The sequence below is a fragment of the Leucoraja erinacea genome, chromosome 39 (assembly GCF_028641065.1).
Source record: "Leucoraja erinacea ecotype New England chromosome 39, Leri_hhj_1, whole genome shotgun sequence".
NCBI classification, from domain to species: Eukaryota; Metazoa; Chordata; class Chondrichthyes; order Rajiformes; family Rajidae; genus Leucoraja; species Leucoraja erinaceus.
The window spans coordinates 3510172-3526246 of NC_073415.1; the positions used below are offsets into that span (position 1 = coordinate 3510172).

General features: G+C 43.4%; 1 protein-coding gene across 3 annotated transcripts in view; it reads right to left on the bottom strand.

The window, feature by feature from the left end:
* LOC129714464 (patatin-like phospholipase domain-containing protein 6) overlaps positions 1 to 16075 on the bottom strand; it is a 109903-nt gene that overhangs the window by 80391 nt on the left and 13437 nt on the right. For all 3 annotated transcript variants that reach the window (XM_055664070.1, XM_055664072.1, XM_055664071.1), the window contains exons 4-9: positions 14416 to 14503; positions 12283 to 12365; positions 8632 to 8717; positions 6814 to 6954; positions 4938 to 5097; positions 1583 to 1663 (exon numbers count right to left, since the gene is read on the bottom strand). In XM_055664070.1, the coding sequence (XP_055520045.1) occupies positions 1583 to 1663; positions 4938 to 5097; positions 6814 to 6954; positions 8632 to 8717; positions 12283 to 12365; positions 14416 to 14503 (639 nt within the window). The remainder of the gene's footprint in view (positions 1 to 1582; positions 1664 to 4937; positions 5098 to 6813; positions 6955 to 8631; positions 8718 to 12282; positions 12366 to 14415; positions 14504 to 16075) is intronic.

The following is a 16075-nucleotide window of genomic DNA, read 5'->3' on the forward strand; positions in this document are numbered from 1 at the left end:
TTCGATCCACTGCCATCGAATCAAACCGCACAGAGACTGGCCCTTTTGGCCCCACTAAGTTTGAGCATTGCACCAAGCATCATTTACACTAATCTCATTTTATTTTCCCTGGACTCAGGGGATGTTATGGCGGCCAATTAACCAGCTTTTAAGAAGGAACTGCTGATGCTGGAGAATCGAAGGGAGACAAAAGTGCTGGAGAAACTCAGCGGGTGTGGCAGCATCTATGGAGCGAAGAAAATCGGCAACGTTTCGGGCTGAAACCCTTCTTCAGACCGAACATGGATAGGGTGTCCGATGAAGGGTCTCGACCCAAAACGTCACCCATTCTTTCTCTCCAGAGATGCTGCCTGACCCGCTGAGTTACTCCAGCTTTTTGTGCCTATCTATGGATAGGGTGACTATGTACATCTAACAATTAGCATCCTTTTTGACTTTTAGTCTGACATAGTGGCCTGGTCCAGGTCTCTGCCATATCTTCAATTGTTAAGTTGGCTATTCTCCGTATGGGGTAGTAAAGGAGACATTCGACATGCTTGCCCCCCTGGGGCGAGACATTCAGTGGGGTGCCATGACGCAGTTGCACAAAACACTGATCAGACTGCACTTGGACCACAGACAACTTTGTGTTCCAGGCTAGTGCTGAGGTTACCGACAACCCTGCGTTACGGCCATTGGGTAACAAAAATTCACCATTAAAGAGTTCACAAATCAGTACCCCAAAACAATTGTACATTGGCATCAGCTCCACCTACATCAACCGACTCCAACTGGTCCAGAACGCAGCCGCCCGACTCATCACCCACACCAAATCCTGGCATCACATCACTCCAGTCCTCAGACAACTTCACTGGCTTCCCATCTCCCACCGGATCACCTACAAAATCCTGGTCCTCACCTACAAAGCCCTCCACCATCTGGCCCCCCCATACCTCACTGACCTCCTCTCCCCCTACCAACCCTCACGGTCCCTCAGATCCACATCAGCCGGTCTCCTCTCCATCCACAAGTCCAACCTCCGCAGTTTTGGGGACAGAGCCTTCTCCAGGGCAGCTCCCAGGCTCTGGAACTCCCTCCCCCAACTGATCCGCAATTCCACGTCCCTCACCATCTTCCAGTCCCGCCTCAAGACCCATCTCTTCGCCTCTGCCTATCCTTAGCCCCATGTCCCTCTCCCTTTTCATCTGTGCTTGAATTGCCTCATATCGTGTTTTGAATTGAATTTTGTCTATAATTTGTGTACTAGTCATGTCTCTATTATTTATTTCATTCCCCTTACATGTTTTTCCTCTACTTGCTAAATTTTTGTAAGGTGTCCTTGAGACTCTTGAAAGGCGCCCATAAATAAGATTTATTATTATTATTATTATTCACTGTGAAAACTCTCATAGTCCACACTGCCACCCAGGTCTGGAACAAGGTAAAGATTTTTTTTTCTCCAATGTTGACTTGTTACTGAGGCCCAAGTCTGGGGCGTCACTGGTCTAAAGCACAGGCCAGACTCCTAACATCCATTTACTGACCATCCTTGCAGGGCATGTTTTAAAATCAAGACGCAACATGTCGAAAGGCTGTTACTTACGGTAATGACGTCAAGAATGCTGAGCAAACTGTGTACACTATCACCAGGGAAAACCTCCTTTACCACGCTTTCTTTACCATCCTGCGGGAAAAGATAAAGAGTTGAATCACGTTGCGCGCAATAAACTCTCTTGACTTGAACTGCAGATGCTGGTTTTAACCGAAGATAGACACAAAAAGCTGGAATAACTCAGCTGGGTCAGGCAGCATCTCTGGAGACAAGGAATAGGTGACGTTTTGGGTCGAGACCCATCTTCAGACTGAGAGTCAGGGGAAGGGATAATGGAAAGGTTGTTTCCCTTTACCTTGACTCTCAGTCTGAAGAAGGATATCGACCCAAAACATCACCTATTCCTTTTCTCCAGTTACAAAGATACATAGACAATAGGTGCAGGAGTATTTGGATCAAACCAAAATTCATGGATGAGGGGGGATCTTATAGAAACATATAAAATTATAAAAGGACTGGACAAGCTAGATGCTGGAAAAATGTTCCCAATGTTGGGCGAGTCCAGAACCAGGGGCCACTGTCTTAGAATAAAGGGGAGGCCATTTAAGACAGATGTGAGAAAAAACTTTTTCATCCAGAGAGTTGTGAATTTGTGGAATTTCCTGCCACATAGGGCAGTGGAGGCTAAGTCACTGGATGGATTTAAGAGAGAGTTAGATAGAGCTCTAGGGGCTAGTGGAATCAAAGAATATGGGGAGAAGGCAGGCACGGGTTATTGATTGGGGACGATCAGCCATGATCACAATGAATGGCGGTGCTGGCTCGAAGAACCGAATGGCCTCCTCCTGCACCTATTTTCTATGTTTCTATCAGTGCTTTCTACTGAACTGGCAGGAAAACCAAAATTGAGGGGTGGAAAATTCCTCACAGATCGATCCCTGGAAATTGAGTCCACAACTTTTGCTTTGAAAGTTTTAGTGAAAGCTTATAACCATAAGTAGAGGGAAATAGGATTAGAAACAAAATATGTATGGCAATGGGAATTAAAGAACAGAAGGATCTTTGATGGAGAGCATGACTCAATCTGGCAAAAATCAATTTCTGGGAAGCTGTCTTGCATGAATTAAGGATGTTAATTCATAACCAACAATCCAGGCTTGTCATGTAGTTGAAACAGTGGCCTAAGTGGGAAATCGAATGTCTCCTCCAGGTTTACGTTTATTATTGTCACGTGTACCGAGGTACAATGAAAAGCTTTGTTTTTGCATGCTATCCAAACAGATGAATAATACTGTACATAAATACAATCGTGCCAAACTCAAGCACAAAAGGAAGAGCAAAGGGAAGGATACAGAGTGCAGAATCGAGGTAAAAAAAGAGATTTAAAAAAGTGGGGCGACTGTGTTGGATGATAGTAGATGGCACAATAGACAATAGGTGCAGGAGTAGGCCATTCGACCCTTCGAGCCAGCACCGCCATTCAATGTGCTCATTGCTGATCATCCCCAATCAGTACCCCGTTCCTGCCTTCTCCCCATATCCTCTGACCCCGCTATTTTTCAGAGCCCTATCTAGCTCTTGAAAGTATCCAGAGAACCGCCCTCTGAGGCAGAGAATTCCACAGACTCACCACTCTCTGTGAGAAAAAATGTTTCCTCATCTCCGTTCTAAATGGCTTCCTCCTTATTCTTAAACTGTGGCCCTCTGTTCTGGAAGCGGTGGCGCAGTGGTAGAGTTGCTGCCTTACAGCGCCAGAGACCGTGGTTTGATCCTGACTACGGGTACTGTCTGCACTGAGTTTGTACGTTCTCCCCCTGCCGTGTGGGTTATTCTCCGAGATCTCCGGTTTCCTCCCACACACTAAAGTCGAATAGGTTAGTAGGTTACTTGGCTTGGTATAAATGTAAATTGTGACTCCTGTGCGTAGGATAGTGTTAATGTGTGGGGATCACTGGTTGGGGCGGACTCGGTGGGCTTGAGGGCCTGTTTCCGCGTTGCATCTCGAAACTAAACTAAAGATCCTCCTCTTGGACCAAAATACAAAGAGCACCACACTCCAGTGGCATACACCCTATTGATTAAAAGGTGGGGAATCCACCCTTGTCAGAGACTAAACAGTGCAGAACACTTGGGGCAATATCCAAGGCACGAAACACAACTAAAATGGGGCGGAAAGCAAATTACTGCCAGTCAGAAAGGAAATGAAAGCGTGCTGTGCGGCTGAGATTCAGGAGGTTGCAAGGGATAGGAAGAAACATCTACAATACAGTCGGGTGATCAAGGTGTAAAAGCAGAAAGCCTTGGACTTGGAACCTACACTGAAAATGCCAATATTAGTGAAGTTTCAGCCTACACAGTCTCCCACATTCAGGGCCAACCAAGTGCCACAGATGACCAGTTTTCCCTGCGGCTGTTACGCTACTCAACACTGTACCTTGGTGATTGCCAATCCACCCCTCCCCCCCACCCCGGACACTCCTCCCACCAGGAAATAAAATACCATGACTGTATGCACGTAAATAGATTTATTTATTGCTCATATTTATGTCGCTCTTCTTAGATTCAGATTCAGATTCAGATTCAATTTTAATTGTCATTGTCAGTGTACAGTACAGAGACAACGAAATGCATTTAGCATCTCCCTGGAAGAGCGACATAGCACATGATTTGAATAAATAATAATAAGTGTCCGGGGGGGGGTGGTGATTGGCAGTCACCGAGGTACGTTGTTGAGTAGAGTTTACTCAACAACGATTGTTAACACTATCCTAGTGTGTGTAGGGTAGTGTTAACAATGGGAGATGCTAACTGCATTTTGTTGTCTCTGTACTGTACACTGCACAAAAACAATAAAGTTGAATCTGAATCTGAATCTCAAGTCAAAAATCATATTGTGTCCATGATATCCGGCAGCAATTTTGATCAAGAATTGCTTGGTCAAATTCCACCAAAGGGAAATTGTAATTCAAGCAATAAAATGAACCTGCAGTAAAAAAAAGTCTAGCATGAATAATGGCGATTATTAAATAATCTGACATACTAATCACTAATGTCCTTCAGAGGGAAAATAAATCTGTCATTCTTACCTCATCCGACCTACATGTGATTCCAGACATTGACATGTTTTATCCTTAACTGCCCTCTGAAGTTACCCCAGCACACTAATCATGTCAGGGAACAATTACTTCCGGGCAATATATTCGTCTCACCTGGGACATAAACGTCCCATGAAGGAATAAAACTAAAGACTAAAGTATGAGTTAGCTTTATCCATCAGTATGGAAGGCAACATAATTGGTCTGGGAAATTAAGAACAGCCGAGTTCTTTGGTGAAGGTTAGGGAACAATGACAACAAGAATTGATGGAAGATATTTCCTGGATACTTAAAGTGGAAATTGAACTTACAGGTCCCATCAGACTGAGCTCCAGTTTGCCATCCTGTACCACGTAGATGCAGTTGTCCGCGTGTCCCAGTTTGAAGACATACTCCCCTTGCTGAAATTGCTGGAAGACCATGTGTTTACACAGCTCCAGAAACAACGGCTTCTCAAAATGGCCCAGAACTCTGTAACGACAGGATTCAATGGAAAGATGATCAAAAGTTAAAGTAATATTTGGCATTAATAGTAGACAGACAGTAGATAGATGGTCCAGTATAGAACAGAAGCTGTTAGATCTTCTGTAAAAGATACATGGCCTCCTACACTATTGTAAAACATGCATAGTGGTGCAGGTGGTAGAGTTATTGCATTACAGTGCCAGAGACCTGAGTCCCATCCTAACCATGGGTGCCGTCGGTACAGAGTTTGTACGTTCTCCCCGTGACCTGCATGGGATTTCTCCGAGATCTTCGGTTTCCTCCTACACTCCAAAGACATACAGGTTTGTAAGTTAATTGGCTTGGCATTGATGTAAAATTGTCCCTAGTGTGTGTAGGACAGTGTTAATGTGCGGGGATCGCTGGTCTGCGGGGACTCGGTGGGCCGAAGGGCCTGTTTCCGCACTGTATCTGTAAACTAAACTTAAAGAATCACTTTTTCTTTTGATTAGGTCCTTTATAATAAGTTACCAAAAGACCAGATTCTCACCTGAACAGACAGAATAGATGCGCATGAGTGTACTTACAGAAGTAACTTTCCTTTAACATGGAGCAGGCCTTTCTTTCCACCCCCATTTTTCATAGAAAAAAAAAAGTAGTGCAGGAGTAGGTCCTTCGAGCCTGCACCGCCATTCAATACGATCATGGCTGATCATCCAACTCAGTATCCTGTACCTGCCTTCTCCCCATACCCCCTGATCCCTTTAGCCACAAGGGCCACATCTAACTCCCTCTTAAATATAGCCAATGAACTGTGGCCTCAACTACTTTCTGTGGCAGAGAATTCCACAGATTCACCACTCTCTGTGTGAAAAAAAAATTCTCATCTCGGTCCTAAAAGACTTCCCCCTTATCCTTAAACTGTGACCCTTTGTTCTGGACTTCCCCAACATCGGGAATAATCTTCTTGCATCTAGCCTGTCCAACCCCTTAAGAGTTTTGTAAGTTTCTATAAGACTCATCAGCTTGGAGTACTTATACATTTCTAGCATTTTTAATGTTTACTTAGATATCCAACATTTATACTTTTGTCATTTTACCATCATTCTACTCCTCATTTCCAAGTCAAAATGTTGACTGAGCTACCAACATCTAATTCCTCTGTATCACTCTCACCTATTTTGTAACATTCAACAAGCACAACACTCCCTTGCTGACTATATAGTACTCCCAGTTTTAGATGTTTTCCTATACAAGTTCAGATTCTAATAGGCATGGCTTCAATTCATTCAAAATAGGTTTTCATTAACTCTAGACTTGTTTCGAGTATCAGAGTTTAGTTTCGAGATACAGCATGGAAACAGGCTCACTGTGCCCACCAATGGTCACCCGTTCACTAGTTCTATGTTATCCCACTTCACATCCTATACACAAGGGGCTATTCGCAGAAGCCAATGAACCTACAAACCTGCACGTCTTTGGAGTGTGGGCGAAAACTGGAGTGCCCAGAGAAAACCCACGCTGTTACAGGGAGAACGTACAAACTCTGCACTGACAGCATACACCTGTAGTCAAGATCAAACTTGGTTCTCAGGTGCTGTGAGGCAGCAGCTCTACCCTTGTGCCACTCACTGTGCTTTCTCAAATCACCTATACTTCGGATTTGACCCAGCAAGTTCCTTGTGTTTACTGCCAATTGGTAACTGTGAAACGACAATAAAAGTGAGGAATTTCAAGAGTCACCTGACGTTTTTCAGCATGTACAGAACTTCCAAAGGCAAGTGTGAGCTGGCAACATCAAATTCAGTTAAATCTGCCTCGAGAACGGAAGGTGGAGGCTCCTTTGGCTGTAGGGTTGGAAGATCTTTAACAATGTGCAAGAACCTGTGGAAATGACAAAAGGCATTCGTACACTTAAAGGAATTAGAGAGAAGCACACTCTCTAGGGAAAGAAATTGGGACGCAAACAGAGACAGGCAGATAAATTGCATCAACTCACGTAACAATGCAATGATGTACAGCACTTACACACAAAATACAGTAGTGTTAACCATACTTAAATATTGTTCCATCATTTGGAATTTCCACATCTACATTGATGCTATTCTCTGAAGCAGGCACAAGGTGGAAATGTTTTCTACAAAAGCAATGATACTCGGCAAGTCATTACAGAAACCACTTGCACGGTAAGAAAGACATCCCAGCTCACTTGAAAGGCATCCTCCGTAACCAGTCCCGGCATCAAAAAAAGGGGAGGGAGGGAAGAGGGAACGGGGATGAAAGAAAGAGTTTCCAACCAATAAAGCTGTCCAAGGGAGCAGGGTTACTGGGCAAGCAAATCACTGACAATTCACATCAGGTATTATACTAAGCTCACCGACCTTATACCAATCAACATGTGGAGCCAGAGTCAGGTGTGACATACTACGCTTTAATCAAAATCCCTGATAGTCACAACGCCTCCCGGTTACTTCTGGTCAAAGCTAGATTATCAGCAGCCACGCTCTGCATCACTGTCTTGGCAGCATTAACTCAAGTGGATTTAACCACAAGTTGCCCGAGCATCTAGTTTAAAATACTTCATACAAAAAGAGGAGAAACAAGAATCGATGTGTGTGAAAAAAACACTCCCTTCTTTTTTGCTCCTTTCGTAGCCTCCTTTTGCTCTGGTATTTTATATAATTCAATGTTTAATCACTAATGTTCTATTATTAATGTTTAATGTTTAATGTATTATTCTTAACTGTTACTGTATGTCATGTTGTCACTTGTGAATTTTAACACCTCTGCCAAGGAAAACAATTGCTTTATTTACACTACTTAACTCTTTCAATTTTATACACCACAATCAATTCTCTCCTAAGGAGGATCTTACGCCAATGAAAAGAATCTTAGCTCATCATTAAAAATGTCTGGTCCTATCAACATTCTCTTTTCTATCCTCTCCAGTGCAAGGAGACCAAGGGAGAAGAAAAGAAAAGGTAGGGAGACAAAAATGCTGGAGAAACTCAGTGGGTGAGGCAGCATCTATGGAGCGAAGGAATAGGTGACGTTTCGGGTCGAGACCCGAAACGTCACCTATTCCTTCATTCCATAGATGCTGCCTCACCCACTGAGTTTCTCCAGCGTTTTTGTCTACCTTCGGTTTTTCCAGCATCTGCAGTTCTTTCATAAAAGAAAAGGTAGAATTTGATTAGTTTGGAGCAGTGGGCCGAAAACCTTAATTCTTTGGAAAATAGTCAAATGATTAACTTTTTATCCTGGTCTTTTCTTAAATTGGTTTCAAGATACAGCTGATGTTGGTAAAAGTCCATTTACTACCCATGTTGCCTGACATTAAAGAACCAGTTAGGTCAATTAAGATAAGTATGAAGCTCCTCGCTCTTTTTGCTATCAGGTCACAAATTGACTGAATTTTGATTCACAACAGTAGAATTCCCTGAAGCAAGTTGTTAACTCAGTCCCACGATCATCACATTGCCATGTCCTTAGTGCACAAGATTATTGTGCAAGATTACTCCTTACTGACTATCCATATACAGAGTATGGAGGAGACTGTACCGTTTTGCAATGATCAGCATTTTTTGTTTCCTTTTGAACTTTTGCCTTATCGAAGTTCCAACAAAGGAAGATGTGGATTGGGACACCTAGAAACAGACACAAGCACAAGCACGATACATCATAAAGATGGAGTGAAACAACATGCAAAATGTTCACACATTTTAAAATTTGAGCAGCCAATTTAGTCCTATTTTTGGAACTTTTGAAAAGAGCAATTTTACTGCAATCAAGCACAAAGAACATGCCTCTGGTGTTCTTCGACCAGGTCAGTATGACTTACTGTGAATAGGGAGGTCAACTTAATAAATCTTGCAACATCCCAGTGTGGAAATATCAAAGATTAGAGTGCACAGCTTTAAAGTTAGAAGGGGGAAATTTAAAGAAGATGTGCAGGGCAAGATTTTATTTTTAAATACAGAATGGTGCATGCCAACGGTCAAAGTGGAAGCAGATACAATTGTAATTGTAATGTTTAAGAGGTTTTTACATGGGCATATGGATATGAAGGGAATGAATGGTTAGGGATCATGTGTAAGCAAAAGAGATTCATTTAACTCATAAGATAGATACAAAATGCTGGAGTAAAGGGACAGGCAACATCTCTAGATAGAAGGAATGGGTGACGTTTTGGGTCGAGACCCTTCTTCATCAGGGATGCCAAGGGCCAGAGTGCCTGTTCCTATGCTGTACTGTTCTTGGTTCTACATTGTTCAACGCAATAGAAGAACAACTTTCCAATGTTTATTGGCGCACAACAGTCCAGATTCTGTTACCTTAGTAACAATAAAACTGCAGGCTTATTACAGCGCAGAAGTGTAATATTGGTAACTGGGAAACAAAAATAAAAGTGAGGAATTCTGGAGTGGGAACCATATTCAGGGAAATGCAAAGAGCTTTAAGCTGCTGCCTGTGATACCCTGCGCTTCCACTGGGAGTTATGTCTGCAACTTTCACTGGCAAAATACTCAGCAATCAATGACCTAATGACAATTTACATCTACTCATAAGGAATTTTTAAAAGTGGAAATCTTTGACAGTTGGTGCAATTTCTCTCTTTTTTTTTTATAAGACGCAAAAAAAAATTCAGAAGCCGAGGGGAACAATTTTAATGATGTATTAATCAAAATAACTGCAAAGCAGCCTCTCACCATAAAAAAAATAGATTTATTATTATCACGTACTGAGGTACAGTGAAAAGCTTTGTTTACATGCTACCAAATCAGATAATACTATACAGAAATATAATCAAACCAAACATGTTTAACACATAGAACAAAGAGAAAAATACCAGAATGTATCATTGGCAAGTATGTACAGATTGCAATAATGTCAGGTAAACATTTAATAATAGTCGTTTTTTTTCAAATAATGATTTATTGCATTACATCTTCTATCATAGAAACATAGAAACATAGAAATTAGGTGCAGGAGTAGGCCATTCGGCCCTTCGAGCCTGCACCGCCATTCAATATGATCATGGCTGATCATCCAACTCAGTATCCCGTACCTGCCTTCTCTCCATACCCTCTGATCCCCTTAGCCACGAGGGCCACATCTAACTCCCTCTTAAATATAGCCAATGAACTGGCCTCGACTACCCTCTGTGACAAGAGAGTTCCAGAGATTCACCACTCTCTGTGTGAAAAAAGTTCTTCTCATCTCAGTTTTAAAGGATTTCCCCCTTATCCTTAAGCTGTGACCCCTTGTCCTGGACTTCCCTAACATCGGGAACAATCTTCCTGCATCTAGCCTGTCCAACCCCTTAAGAATTTTGTAAGTTTCTATAAGATCCCCTCTCAATCTTCTAAATTCTAGCGAGTACAAGCCGAGTCTATCCAGTCTTTCTTCATATGAAAGTCCTGACATCCCAGGAATCATTCTGGTGAACCTTATCTGTAATCCCTCTATGGCAAGAATGTATTTCCTCAGATTTGGAGACCAAAACTGTACGCAATACTCCAGGTGTGGTCTCACCTATCCTACTTAAGAGAACAATTGTTTTAATTTTAAAAATCTCACATCAACGTGCATCATTTTGCATCCGTCCCGACCTATGTCCAAGACACCTCATACTACCTTTGTCTGTTTAATTACTTCAGTTGCCCAGGCCGCCATTCCCTCATCTTTACTATTCTTCTCCCTAACATCCATAAACAGAACTGCCCTGGCAAACCCATTGTTTCTGACTGCTCCTACCCCACTGAAATCATTTCCACGTACCTCGACTCGATCCTATCCCCCCTGGTCCAATCCCTCTCCACCGATGTCTAAGACATCTCACACGCTCTTTGTCTCTTTATTGACGTCCGTTTTCCAGGCCCCCGTTCCCTCATCTTTACAATGGATGTTCAAAAGAAGGATCTCGACCTGAAACGTCGCCTATTCCTTTTCTCCAGCGATGCTGCATGACCCGCTGAGTTACTCTAACATTTTGTGTCTATCCTCATCTGCATCTTCTATAATCTAGTTTGGTGCTTGTAAGAATTTATTGTCATCGACAGCTCATCTTGCTTGAACACTCCCTTGTTGCCGGATACTGGAGATACTTGTGAATTGACAAAACTTGTTATCAGGCAAATTAACCGTTGATTGTGATTGGGGATGATCAGCCATGATCACATTAAATGGCAGTGCTGGCTCGAAGGGCCGAATGGCCGACTCCTGCATCTATTGTCTATTGAACCATCCCACTGTACAAAGAGAGCTACTATCCTGAACTACTATCTACATAGGGGACCCTCGGACTATCTTTGATCAGACTTTACTGGCTTTACCTTGCACTAAACGTCATTCCCTTATCATGTATCTGTGTACTGGGAATGGCTCGATTGTAATCATGCATTGTCTTTCCACTGGCTGGTTTGCACGCGACAAAACCTCTTCACTGTACCTCAGTACATGTGACAATAAACTAAACTTCAGACTTCAATCCTGCTTCAGACTTCAATCTGTGACTGCTTCAGACTTCAGTGAAGGTAGACAAGAGTGCTGGAGAAACTCAGCGGGTGCAGCAGCATCTATGGATCGAAGGAAATAGGCAACGTTTCAGGCCAAAACCCTTCTTCAGTCTTCAGTGATTGCTTCAATAGAGGGCAACCGTGGGACTTGGAGAGAAGGTTTGGGCTGCTGTGTTGAGTTGGCCACACATCATTTGCCAGTGTTAGTGCAGAGGTTATATGCAGTATGGACTCTGATGGTGGTGCTTTATCTTTGCCTTCCTGAATGACTGCACTGGATCCAAACTGTGGCAACTGCTGTAGCATACCTGCAGATTTGTCTCAATGTTCAGTACTGACTTCAGTTTAGGGTTCCCTAATCTTGCTGTACAGAAGTAGGATGGATAAGTTCATTTCACCACAGATACTTCCCGCACAGGGAAAGGCCACTCTGCCTAGACAAATACCTCGACTCATCCAAAACTAACAACTCTGCTCTGGCCACAGAGTCTGAAGACGGGTCCTGAAATGCCACCCATCCATTTTCTCCAGAGACGCTGCCTGACCCGCTGAGTTACTCCAGCACTTTGAGTCAATTTTCTGGTCACAAATATGTTGGCTACATCTTGAATAACGCAGATAAGTAATATCTGGTAGAAACACTCAGGGATTGACTTTGAATTAATTATACCTCAATAGATCGACGCCTGCTTACCTTTCTCATGATCTTACGGCCATAGAACATCACTTTATCACGTTTTCGGAATCTGTATTTGGGAGTTTCCTGAGCTTGGATCTCTAAGAAGCAGCAACAAATACACAAAAACAATTAATTGCAGGGCAGAAAGATGAATAATGATTTGCATCTCCCTAAAGGGGCTATCCCTCTGTATAAGCTAATTCAAGAGTTCTCCCGAGTTTCCCCCGATTCAAACTCGGTGAATTACGGTAATAATAGCCACATTTTTCAACATGTTCACGAGTGAAGGCTCGTGGACATTTTTCAACATGTTCACGAGTGAAGGCTCGTGGACATTTTTCAACATGTTGAAAAATCTTCACAAGCCTTCACGAGCTTACTGCGTTTCCCAAGTACCTGCCGTTAGCGTTACGAGCCGCTAAGAGACGTCCCGAACTCCGACGTACCCACTATGTACATTCTACGTGCTTACCACGAGTTTGATTTTTTTTAAACTCGGGAGAGCTCTTGAATTAGCTCGTACAGTGGGACAGCCCCATAATTTTAGCATTAATCCCAGGAAGAACTTAACTCCTCACTATGTGTAGGAAAGAATTGCAGCTGCTGGTTTAAATCGAAAGTAGACAAAATGCTGGAGTAACTCAGCGAGACAGGCAGCATCTCTAGAGAGAAGGAATGGGTGACGTTTCGGGTTGAGACCTTTCTTCAGGCAGATGACAGGGGAGGGGGCGGGACAGAGATAGAATGTAGTCGGAGACAGCAAGACTGGTGGCAGAACTAGGAAGGGGGAGGGGATAGAGAGAGAGGGAAAGCAAGGGCGATTTGAAGTTAGAGAAGTCAATGTTCATACCGCTGGGGTGTAAGCTACCCAAGCGAAATATCCCAGGATCAGGATCCTCAGTCCCAATGATTAACTTTCCCTTGTAGGTGGTCTTCTGGACATGCTATACATTAATTGGAGACTCTGGCCACTGAATTTATACTGATTAATCAGCTTGTAAAAATGGGTTTCAATTCAAGGCAAACACAGGGGGAGATGGTGTAGGAGTTTAGTTTAGTTTAGTTTAGTTTAAAGATACAGCATGGAAATAGGCCCTTCGGCCCACCAAGTCCACGCTGACCAACGATCACTGTACAATAGCACTATCCTACACAATAGGGACAATGTTTTAAACAATTTTCACCCAAGCCAATTAACCTACAAACCTGTATGTTTTTGGAATGTGAGAGGAGCTCCCAGAGAAAACCCACGCGGTCACGGGGAGAACGTAAAAATTCCATAACAGACAGCAGACCCATAAACTAAACAAGCAGAATCGAATCCCAGGTCTCTGGCGCTGTGTTGTGAGGCAAATTCTACTCGTAATTTACTTAACTTTATTTAAGCTTTAAGCAACTTAGTTATTTAATACATAAACTCAGAAACGTCTGGCAAACATAGCTGAGTCTTGGGATGTCAGGACTTTCATATGAAGAAAGACTGGATAGACTCGGCTTGTACTCGCTAGAATTTAGAAGACTAAGGGAACTTACAAAATTCTTAAGGGGTTGGACAGGCTAGATGCAGGAAGATTGTTCCCGATGTTGGGGAAGTCCAGAACAAGGGGTCACAGTTTAAGGATAAGTGGGAAATCTTTTAGGACCGAGATGAGAAAAACTTTTTTCACACTGAGAGTGGTGAATCTCTGGAATTCTCTGCCACAGAAGGTAGTTGAGGCCAGTTCATTGGCAATATTTAAGAGGGAGTTAGATGTGGCCCTTGTGGCTAAAGGGATCGGGGGGGGTATGGAGAGAAGGCAGGTACAGGATACCGAGTTGGATGATCAGCCATGATCATATTGAATGGCGGTGCAGGCTCTAAGTGCCGATTGGCCTACTCCTGCACCTATTTTCTATGTTTCTATAATTCCGCAGGCCTTTCCCGCCTAAAAACCCCGCACATATGCACGCTCTAGAAAAACCCCGCACATGCGCCTACTTCAGGCTGCAAGGCAGCAACTCTACCCGCTGCACCATTATGCCTCCATACTATGAAATGAAAGTGATCTACTGTAATTCAACCTGGACATTGAGTAGACTCTGAGAGACTGAGAACAAACACATGGGGCAACAGCATTAGAATACCCATGGAACTGCAATCATACTTACTTCTCTCCTGCAACCGCCTGTGAACAAGGAGAATGGTGGTGGCAATCAGAACGATTGCCACACCAGCCCCCAATAATACTCCCATCATCTGAAAAACACAATACAATTATGAAGCAATCATTTGTTTTCCAAACTTTAAATTAAGAGGGCATTTTTAATCAAAAAGCACAAAGATTTATACTTTGTTCAAGAAGGAACTGCAGATGCTGGAAGATCAAAGGTACACATCTATGGTTTTTGCGGGTGCAGCAGCATCTATGGTTTTTAGTCTGAAGAAGGGTTTCGGCCCGAAACGTCACCTATTTCCTTCGCTCCATAGATGCTGCTGCACCCGCTGAGTTTCTCCAGCATTTTTGTGTACCTAAGATTTATACTTTGGTAGACAAAAATGCTGGAGAAACTCAGCAGGTGAGGCAGCATCTATGGAGTGAAGGAAATAGGCAATGTTTCGGGTCGAGACCCTTCTTCAGACTCGACCAGAAACGTTGCCTATTTCCTTCGCTCCATAGATGCTGCCGCACCCGCTGAGTTTCTCCAGTAATTTTGTCTACCTTCGATTTTCCTGCATCTGCAGTGCCTTCTGAAAGATTTATACTTTGCTCAGCATGGGCACAAAATTATTCTCCTGAACATGGCTTCCATCCTTCTATGGTGGACAATTCCCTTGACTGCATCTCAACTATTTCCAACACCTCAGCTCTCAGCCCCCCCCCCCCCCCCCCCCACCCCCCCCCCCCCCCCCCCCCCCCCCCCCCCCATACACACAGCAAGGGTCGAGATCCCCAGATTTCCAGCTTCCATTTCTACTTCCAATATATGCTCCTCCACAATTTCAGCCAGCTTCAGCAATATTCCACTGGCAACGTTTCAAAGAGACCGCGGTTACTCTCTTCGCCACTTTTTTGTCATTCCCCTTGCTATGGTGCTTCCCCGTTCAACCGCTCGAGTTGCAACACCCTTCTTTCACTTCCTTTCTGCCCACCATCCAGGTATAGAAAGAGTCCTTTTTGTGAAAGCAGTGATTCACTTTCATTCATTGAAACTAGCATACTGCAGTCAGTGTTCACATTGCAGTCTGGTCTATACTGGGGACTGCAAATGCAGATTGGATGACCACATTGTGCAGCACTCACGTTCAGTCCACAGGAGTGCATGCATGACATAACACGAGTCACTAATCTACATCCCCCCCTCTTAAAGAATCAACAATACAGACCCATAAACTAAACAAGGCAGGTATTACAACCGACGACAGACTGGTGGAAAGTCCGGATATGTCACAAGCGGCCTGCAAACACGAGCAGTACGTGTACGATAGAGACCATCTCCGTCCCGGCAATGATGTGAGTTACAAATTAATGTGAGCATTGAATGCCATACATTATTTTCAATGTGTCAAAAACAAGGAGAACCTGTTGAGCTATATATTAATGCACTGAAGCATGTCGCCAGTCGATGCGATTTCAGAGCAAGTCAAGCTAGTTTGGTACGAGATCGCTGAATTCATGGTATATTGAATGATAAATTACGCAATGATTATTGCAGGAAGTTGACCTGACCTCAGCGGCTGTTGAAAACCACAGTCGCATAGCGGAACTAACTAATGCTCACATTCAATTGCTTGTACACTCTGCTGCTCGTGAAGTTAATGCGGCCAGCT